At 42.1% G+C, this 9,630-nt stretch overlaps 1 protein-coding gene across 1 annotated transcript; it reads right to left on the reverse strand.

The window, feature by feature from the left end:
* Nucleotides 1–744: 744 nt before the first annotated feature.
* Nucleotides 745–9,340, reverse strand: LOC118424893 (MAM and LDL-receptor class A domain-containing protein 1-like). The gene is made up of 18 exons (XM_035833700.1): nt 9,178–9,340; nt 8,335–8,727; nt 7,934–7,993; nt 7,342–7,491; nt 7,011–7,117; nt 6,662–6,826; nt 6,457–6,544; nt 5,776–6,096; nt 5,208–5,327; nt 4,751–4,894; nt 4,366–4,466; nt 4,047–4,208; nt 3,814–3,931; nt 3,518–3,638; nt 2,932–3,053; nt 2,648–2,721; nt 2,094–2,235; nt 745–1,513 (listed from the first exon to the last, which is right to left on the reverse strand). Exons 1-18 carry the CDS (start codon nt 9,227–9,229, stop codon nt 1,251–1,253), a joined length of 2,703 nt encoding a protein of 900 aa, XP_035689593.1. The 5' UTR covers nt 9,230–9,340; the 3' UTR covers nt 745–1,250.
* Between the last annotated feature and the right edge of the window lie 290 nt (nt 9,341–9,630).

Genomic DNA, 9,630 nt, shown 5'->3' on the forward strand with positions numbered 1-9,630 from the left:
GATTTTTATTCACTGCGGAAGTGTCTTTGTATTTAAAATGGCTCTCTAGTCTTAATGGTGATGTGGTGAAAGAAGTTATGGCATATATGTTGTGTTATGGTTATTTCGAGCAATACACTGTATTGCATGTAGTCTTATATATGCACTTAGAACTAAGGAGAGTAGAAGTAGAATGCACTACCTTGATATGTGTGTTCTCTCTGTGTGTGTATGTGTGTGTGTGTGTGTGTGTATGTGTGTGTGTGTGCGTGCGTGTGTGTGTCTGTGTGCGCGTACGTGTATGCGTGTGTGTGTCTGTGCCGCTTACGTGTATGTGTGTGCGTCTGTATGTGCTTGCGTGTGTGCTTGTGTGTGTGTGTCTGTCTGTGTGTCTGTGTGTGTGCGTGTGTATGTGTGTCTGTGTGTGTGTGCGTACGTGTATGTGTGAGCGCGCCTGCGTGCGTGAGTGTGCGTGCGTGCGTGTGTTTGTGTGTGCGTGCGTGCGTGCGTGTGTGTGTGTGTGTGTGTGTGTGTTTTTCTGAAGATGTAACGTGAGTGTGTACGATTGACCTGAGGTTGTCAACTACTATTTTGCCTACTGCACTATATTACAATTACCATCATACCATAACTTAAATATTGGGTGTTCATTGGACTTTAATCAACGCATGCTGATAAAGATTGGAAGAAGAAGAGAAGAGACATAAACTATAGCGCGTACATGCAAATATACATCAGTCATCAACTGCTGTCGCAAATGCTTTAATGGACATAGCTAGATTAGACAATGCTGGAATGATATACACATACAATGACAAACCATATCGGAAACGACTAACACAAAAGAACTTTTAGAGACTGTCTGTTGCCTGCAAACTCTATCATAACCAATATGACACAAAAACAAGTGTTTTAAACAACATCACATGTACAATCACGGATCACCTTTGTCATAAACATTACAATCAATCATGTGGGTGCCATCAACGACAATGCGTGTACATATTTCATCAAAAGTGCTTCTATGTCTAATGTCTGCTCTGTACAGTGTACTCAGTGACAAACTATAGACTTCTATGCAATAACGTTATTAGTATAACATACTCGGCCTTGTTTACTGTGAAAGTAGTAGAGTAATACAACATATATCATGATAGAAATCAAACCAGGATACGACCTATATTTCTCTGTAATTCTTATATTACCGCTCCTGATACGTCCAGTACAGTCAACAGTTGCAGTATCACACAACGGTGTACAAGTCATGTATTTTACACGTGTACGTTAGTTATAGGTTTAATAGCTGGCTGTCCGGAAGCCGCGCCTACGTTCAGAGAGGTGTACTCGTTCTCACTACTGGGCTGTTCGTGTAGCTTCTTCAGAACGGCGACGGCGATGGCGATCGGGATGCCGAAGTTGATCAGGTCTTTTTCCGATGCGGAGTGGAGGAATGACAGGGTCAGCCCTTTGTCCGTGAACATGTCCGTAAACTCGGAGAACACGTGATGTTTCAGGAAACGGCACAGGGCAGGATCTGGGGAATAAGGAATTGGTTAATGCCATGCTGTGATGCAGGTGTACGGTTTCATATCAAGGTACTGCTATTGGTGCTCATCTATCTACACAGTTTCACCTTTATCCAATTGGTGACCCATCCATTGTTTTTAAAAACAGGGTATTCGCGAATGTTGCGGACAGCGATCAAATTGTAATATTTTCAAAATATTGCACAGACAGTGATTTCAAGCTAAAGTATTTTGAAAATATTGCAGTATGAAACCACCGACCGTCGACTTCATATATATTCCTAGGTACCTTTTTAAGTTAAAAACATCGGATATAGGTAGTCCCGCGGTTTAAGGTGAACTAATGTTACCTAGGCCTTTAGCCCGATACAAATAGCAGACTACACTATAGTTATAACCCTTCAAACGTTGACTCCTTCCAGCATTTTTCAGCTTCCTTTCATGAGGACGATAGCAATACATCGGGAGTAAGATGCATGTGCACAAGATAAAACGTTGCTGACACAAACCATCCTAATACATTGCATTACCATATATTTGAAGAAAAAAGAAACCTGCGTCAGTGGTATAGGCAGGACAGTATATTACCTGTGTATGTCGCGTCAGTTGTGTAGGGGGAACACACGGTGCTCTTCTGTAGAAAGGCGTACCCGGAAGAGTCCATGTTGACAGTGAGGCCCTCGGGAACGGACTTTTCATCGCTTGAGGCACCGACCGGCGGCATTTGTGTCTGGAATGAAGGTCTCTTTGTTATTTGTGCTTATCTAATGGTATATGACATATTTTCTGTTACAGTATAAAAATAGTATAAATTAAAAGCAAGGCATGTAAATGTGTGCACAGATCCCCGCATTACCACACTGAAGGAACCTATCAAATAAGACATTACCACACTGGAGGAACCTATCAAATACTCGTAAGACATTACCACACTGAAGAAAGTAAATACTTAATCAATTTTGTACTAAAATATGACAGCAGCTATTGCACTCTTTCATCCATAGGCTATGGAGAATATATATATATCACTGATAGCATTAACCAAACCATTCTACTACTTTGAAATATTTTGTGTTCATCTACATTTCTAACAGTAAGATTCTTCACTCTGCATTTGATGGACAGAGCACAGTTGTACTTACTTGTTTCTGGATTCCATTTGCTCTTTGGAATCTCTGCAAGTTTTGAAACGTAACTGCTGCGCCGTTAGCCTGGGCTGGAGAAACAAAATAACAGTTAAAGACTTAGTAATACATTTTGTTGTTTCTTTTTTACTCTCTCTTAGAAACTCTACAGAAAGTGAATTATGGCTATCAAAATATTGAAGCTACTACATGAGATGAAGTTTCAACTGACACCTCCTTTACATGACAACTAAAGACATGTAGTTTATGAGTGTCTCTGGTATATATTGTAAATTTCTTACCTGCTTGTGCATGTTGCCCTGTTTGGTGTATGTTTAAGTGGTCGTAATGATGCTCTATGCACGGGTTGTCGTGTCCGCTTCGCTGTTCTAACTCGTGAACTGCTTCTCTTAGCTCATTGGCACTGCAAAAACATACAAGTATAGTGTATCTCAAAACAGTGGACTTGTGTGGCCCTTGGCTTCATAATTGGAATATAAGGCAAAATGTAAAATTGTGATCTAAATGACAAACTACTCTTATATCAGTGTCGCTGATGAAAGATAGTGAATACTATCTGAAACGTCTAACTCTTCCAAAATCATATCCAGTTGCTTGAGTAACTGCTTTTTGCATATCTTATTACATGGATGTCTAACCTTCATCGTCTCAAGTCTCAAGTCTTCTATGTATATCTATAAAATCGTTGAGCGATTTGTCAAATCATTGGTTGCTCATCGTGTGGCCGCAGCGCCATCGTAGCCTTAAGCGCAAAGTCAAAGACTCGTAATGGCACTGATGCATGCAACACAATGTTTACTACATGTATATGCAAGAGATACGAGCTTTCACCGTGTCCAAAACAAATGGTATAAACGTTTTGCATACCTGTTCTTTCTCCTGAGGTAGCACAGACTAACAGCAGCCACAATCAACCCCAAAGGGACGACAAAACAAACCACAGCGATGGCCGCTATCGTGGGCGGGGGAAGTCCGCTTTCTTGTGGCGCTGACAATATAACAACGACAGATAAAATCTTGTATTTATGAAAGCTGTTTTCTATAGGTAGTAAGAACATTATGAATCTTTGACAGAACTCAGATATTCAATAACAAATGAATGGCAGTACATTCATATTTGTCTGACTATGCAGTAAAATAACCACCGAATATAGCATACACACCAGCTTTGGGGTCGTCTCTGGTTGAGTCCACTTGAACTTTGACACAGCTGGGGGTCAGAGAGATGTCGTCAATGGCGATGACCCCTGATGATGGTTCTATCTGTCCTTCAAATGACACCTATGAAGAATGCAAAATGTTAGACCAAAGTCAAGGCAATGGCAAAGTCCTTTTTTGTTTGTTTGTGTGTGTGTTTAATGACTATACTGCACATTCCAAGAAATAAAGCCCCTACCTGAAACGTTGTGTTGATCGGAACCACCATCTCCTCTCGGACCCAGCGTCTCCCTAGCGGTGACGTCATTATCATCCCAGCAGGCCTATCCAGATACCGCCTTGTTGCTAGTCGGAGGCTCAGTTGGCCAGATCTCGTTGTCATGAAGTAGTGGAAGAAAACCTGTAGAAATGTCGTTCAATTTTGTGATGAAACAATTGAATGCGGCTTACATATTTACATATGGACAAAGACACGGACTGTTGAAACTGTATACTTATGCAAATCTATGGTATCTAGATCTAGATCTTGAAGCATGAAACATTGGATAGCGAAGTACCTTGCAGTCTTCTGCAGTGGACAAATAGTATTCTGAAAGAGTCAAGACAGCATTTCGGGTCCGGCCTGTAGATGGAGCTTCAAGCAGTAGGTATTTTCCACCTGGAAAAAAATGGATGAATACAATTATGAACACTCTCTGTACGTACTATTTTCTAAATACTATGTTCTATTGAGCTCATTTTATCTCATGCTTATGTTTCGGCTAACGGAACTGGAAAGGGAAGTTACTAATGTTCTGAAGGGTAAGCAAAGTTCTTTACCGTTTTCACAATCTCACAAGTAGCCTGCGTAGTTTCTTACATCGGTTAGCTTTTGCTGTCATTCTTCAGTGTCTCATCTCGTCTTGTGTTCATTCTAGTCACTCTATGTAATGCTGTTGATACCTGTTCTAGTCCGATGATCGGTAGGTGGTGCTTCAGTTGATGAGGTGGTGCCGCCGTCTGTCCGGACCCAGTCCGCGCTGTCGGATACCGCCTGCACCCAGCTACACAAGCCGTCCTGGAAATCACATCTTCCCGGATACTCACCTACACAACACGGATTGAGCAAGGGATTTGAGAATTTTATATTTTAATTCTCCAGACTACTGATTAATACCATTAATATCAACTAATTTTTTTAAATATTATTTATTACCTACCTACCTTATTATCTATTATAGTAGAGCAAATAGTGCCCAATATACATTGTTTATCATGTGACAGACAGACAGGCAGACACACACACACACACACCTTATAGTTTACTCTTGGTCTTACTTAGAGACAGTGCATGCAATTCGCCTTCGAGTAAGATTTTGCAAAGAAACATTTCATACATAACATTTTCCAGACCACTCACCACAGCCCTGTTCATCACTGTTGTCTCCGCAGTCATTGGTGAAGTCACAGCGCACCTCAGGAGGGACACAGATGGTGTTGGAGCAGGTAAATTCGGTATCCCTGCACCTGTGCCACTGTCCTGTAAGAGAAGAGGCGCGATGAAGCATCCGATGAAGTCAAGATGTTCCATAATGGCGTAAAAGTGGTCTCGTAACCTTTTTCATGCCGTAGGGGCAGTGGGTCTTACGGGAGTGTTATCAACTGTGTATAGAGCATGGTATGTGAAGGCGAAGCCCAACCCTCTCCTTCCACCGCCTTTTGCCTCCCCAACCGAAGTCAGGGACCCATATTCACACCTGGGTGGTGTAAGAAAGTTATGTAAACTATCTAAGTGCATGATCAGTAGCAAGACAGGATTTGAACCCATGACCACCTCTGGGTCCCGGGCCAAACAGTCACACAAACTCACAAACACTCTCAGTTACCTCGACGACACCCCAAAAAGACCACACAGTTTTGTTTCAATAAAACGTTTAACGACCCTTGTTTGAAAAATTACAGAAAAGCTAATGACAGAACATGCTTACCCGTACAAGCCACCGACACGTCCTTCTGATGGTCACAGTGCGGGTGGTAGTGGCCCCACCTACTGTGACTACAGGACGAGATCTTCGTCACGTTTGCCGAGCTGCACGAGACTTCATCCAGGTGGATGGGAGTGGAGGCCGGTGCAGGGTACTGCTGGCTCCGGGGGAGGGCGCTCGTGTACCCGAGCTGGGAGCAGATGACGTCCCCGTTGGTCTGAGTCCAGCTCCTGTTGCAGATTGTGCCCCACTCGTGGTCGTAGTAGATCTCCACCCGCCCCTCCCCAAACATGGCGCCATCTACCAGTCGTACGGCTCCGTCAACTGGAATAGACAGTTCTAGCGTTTACGCACTGTTAATATATAGAAATGTCTTGGGCCTGTCTTACACGAAAAATCTGCCCGTAAAAGCCAATACCACTTACCTTCTTAAGTAACTATTGCCTTTCATGTAATATGATCAGTATTATGAAGCTAACAGAAATGATTTCAGCAAACTTTCAAAAAGTTTATCTAAATTTCGTGGCCTATGTTACAATGCATTTTTACACATCTGAGTAAGTACGATCGCCGTGAAAGGCCAACTTGGCAACCTCCCAGAAATTATGCTTTATCCACTATCTGGACCAATATTTAAAACCTATGTGTATCATGTGTATTAACTACAGATAATGGCAGGCTTACCATCACTGGAACATCCAGGAGAAAACGAGACGTCATCCAAGGAAACAGCTGATTGTCCATCACTCCCTAGTGTCCCTTCAATGATAACCTGCATCGGAATATGCAAATACAAGTTAAACCCTCAGAAATAAAATAAAATAACCTAATTATGTAAGTAAGGCACAGACTTATTAAAGACCATATCTAATTTGTCTTATCAACTTACCTGAAATGGATTTGCATGTACAAGAGACACGACTGTTGCAGTCCAAGTGTTAACCCTGTTCAGGGGACTTGTCCAGACCAGGGACCTCCTGTTGCTATGGTAACCCTTCTTGTAGATCCGGAGCATACCAGCCTCTGAGCCATCCACTTGATAATAGAAGTTGATCTGAAATGTAGAGAACATGCCACCATAATCATTACTATAAAACATCAATGGAATTGCGTTATGACAAATTGGAATATAAAAATGTAGTATCGGAAAGTTTATGTTTTAAAGCTATACTTTTTTATAATGGAAGCAAATTGCTATAGATTATACATTTAACGTTATACATATAACAATTCCGTACGTTGCACGTGTCCGTTTCAGACGGCACGATGACTGGGCTGATAAAGCGAGCCGTGTCTCCTGGTTGGTTGCTTGCCGTAGACTGGATGAACGCGTAACTTCCTGCAGCTGAATACAAAATTAACGTTTAACGGTTCACGAATAACAAAGACTCCATAAATGTCTCAGACAGTCATAGAATTCTACAAAGACTTACACTGCATCTATATTTCATATGAATTTTGCTTTACATAAATTTCCATTTACTGGATATCACGATGATAGTAGTATCAAAATGCAACACTCACAGGAGAAAGGAAAGGTAACACTACTTTTCTTATAAAAGTCCTTACCGGTTTCTTTGGTGTGATCCACCCCTGGTAGAACGGACCCTGATGAGTGTTCTCCGGTTGTCTTGGCCCAGTTCAGGTCGTCATTTCTCTCCTGCAGCCACTCACAAAACCCATGGCGCTCAAAATCACACGGTACTACAGGCCGGGTCTCTGTGGATTTACGGTAGTAGTTGGTACCGTCGTCATCGACAATCATAAACCTTTGATATATATGTTGATTACTAGTTATGAACAATGAGTATTTTTGTAAACTCTGATACACAAATCATACCAGAACCAAACACAATTTGATTTGCTCCGGTGCAAGTCTGTGACAGATAGGAAACTATGCCAAAACATTTCGACCATACACTTAAGGGTGGTTGCTTTCTACCTGTATGTAATTGTGCTACAATAGAGCATGCTTGAAGATCACAGTACAAATGTACTGTTGTCGTACCTCCCATTCCTCAAGTTTTCTTGCATTATGCACCTGCAGATCTTTTCTATGTCTAATCATACCAATAATGTCATATTATATTATGTTAGTCAACAGACCACAAAAGGTTTTCAATGCTTAAATAAAGAGGAATTTGAAGTCAGAATTACTCACCGATACAATGCTTGTGGAAGTCGTCATAGACTTCTCCGTCTGGACATAGCGGAAGGTTTCCTGTACATTGTGAGAAGCAGAAGTTTCTACTCAACTTGGATTGAAAGAATGTATATCGCAACCTACTATATAAATATTAAAGCTACTTAAGGGAGAGGGATATACAAATAACCATATGCTACCCTTAAATAACAGCTCACCAAATTAATGCTAGGTGGTTTTACATATACATGCGTTTCTTTAATGTAGAACACACTTACAAACACAAACACACACACACGTACACACAAACACACACACACAGAGAGAGAGAGAGAGAGAGAGAGAGAGAGATACACACACACACACCAACAAACAAACAAACCCTGCCTGAAATATAGTGGAGGTAATGACACACTCACCAGCACAGTACGCCATGGGACAGGAGTATGTAGGTTGCAGCTCATACACGTAGAACGCCCCTCCAGGCTCTGTACACCGTTTCACTCTTATATCAAACGGGATCGTACAACAGTCCGACGGGACTCCCAGATTCCCACATGCCGTCCTGATCACTATGTCGTCCCCCTGTGGTAAGGTACCGTTCATCCACACCGGTACTTGTGTACTACAGTGGTACGGCTGGACACAGCTGGTAGGGATCACCCCGCCGGTGTAGCTGGTGAATCGGTACCAGCCCGGGTCCAGGTAGATGTCACAGATGTCCAGGTCAGGGTCGTCTGTCTCCGCTGCACTGCTGCGTCTCGCTTGGTTTATAACGCCGTAGTTTTGGCAGGGATCCGTGGTCGCATGAACTGTGTGAATAAACAACGTATTGTACGGCACGAGAAGTTTGTGTGTGTCTACACTATCGGCTTGTGTTTATGCCAGTCTATAAAGATTTAAGAAGTAAATTATGAGTACACCATCTTTACAAATTAATTAGACCTTATATCGTGATAGAGACACGTCAATGAGGGTTAGTCATTCAGGTAATAAGATACGCCAAATAACACGTACTGTAACAACTGGATATATTTTGAAACGGTCTGACGCTTCAAGTGGCATCCACTACCTTATATCTGTGACTGACAAATTATAGCGGATGCTACCTGAAACGTCTTACCGTTTTCAAAATGTATCCAGCTGCTTGAATGTCTTTCGCATGATAGACTAATCTTAAGCTACATGTACACAATGGAATAATACACGGTCAGCGTCTCTCTCACTATTGATCAAATCAAGATTTGAAAATTGCAATTTACCTGCACTGAAAAATAACAGCACGATCATACGAACAACTCCAAACCGCTTCATTCTGCTCAAGATAAGTGTGTTTCTGAGTCAAACGCAGGTGAAAACTTCCTTCCGAGAAAAACCTGGCCAGGTAGATTTGTGTTTTTCTGCGTAGAGTAACCCGATACTTTTCAGGAAGTATTCCTTTTTGTGTTGTGACCACTTGGCTGTTTGACCACCAACAAAAGAAAGCTGTCTGCTTCAAATCTCATGTTCCGCATCCATTCTATTGGAGAAAGGTTGCCAGCAATGTCCCCACAAACAGGGAAGGTTGCTAGGTAGTACCACAGACACTTGTTAAAAAAACTGCCGACCCAAATCCTGTCCTCCGGTTGGTCGACACTCCGTAACCCCAGCTTACTTCGCGCGAAAAGTCAATGTCTGTAGATCCTAACATCTAAAGACATGTCAGAGCCCAGTAC

The sequence above is a fragment of the Branchiostoma floridae genome, chromosome 10 (assembly GCF_000003815.2).
Source record: "Branchiostoma floridae strain S238N-H82 chromosome 10, Bfl_VNyyK, whole genome shotgun sequence".
Lineage (NCBI taxonomy): Eukaryota > Metazoa > Chordata > Leptocardii > Amphioxiformes > Branchiostomatidae > Branchiostoma > Branchiostoma floridae.

What these genes read in the sequence shown, in the direction of transcription:
- LOC118424893 (XM_035833700.1), bottom strand. Translation starts at nt 9,229, where the DNA reads ATGAAGCGGTTTGGAGTTGTTCGTATGATCGTGCTGTTATTTTTCAGT. An exon ending in GGATCACACCAAAGAAACCG is followed by an intron (nt 7,118 to 7,341) that starts GTAAGGACTTTT and finishes TTTTGTATTCAG; the next exon opens with CTGCAGGAAGTTACGCGTTC. An exon ending in CGATCAACACAACGTTTCAG is followed by an intron (nt 3,932 to 4,046) that starts GTAGGGGCTTTA and finishes CATTCTTCATAG; the next exon opens with GTGTCATTTGAAGGACAGAT.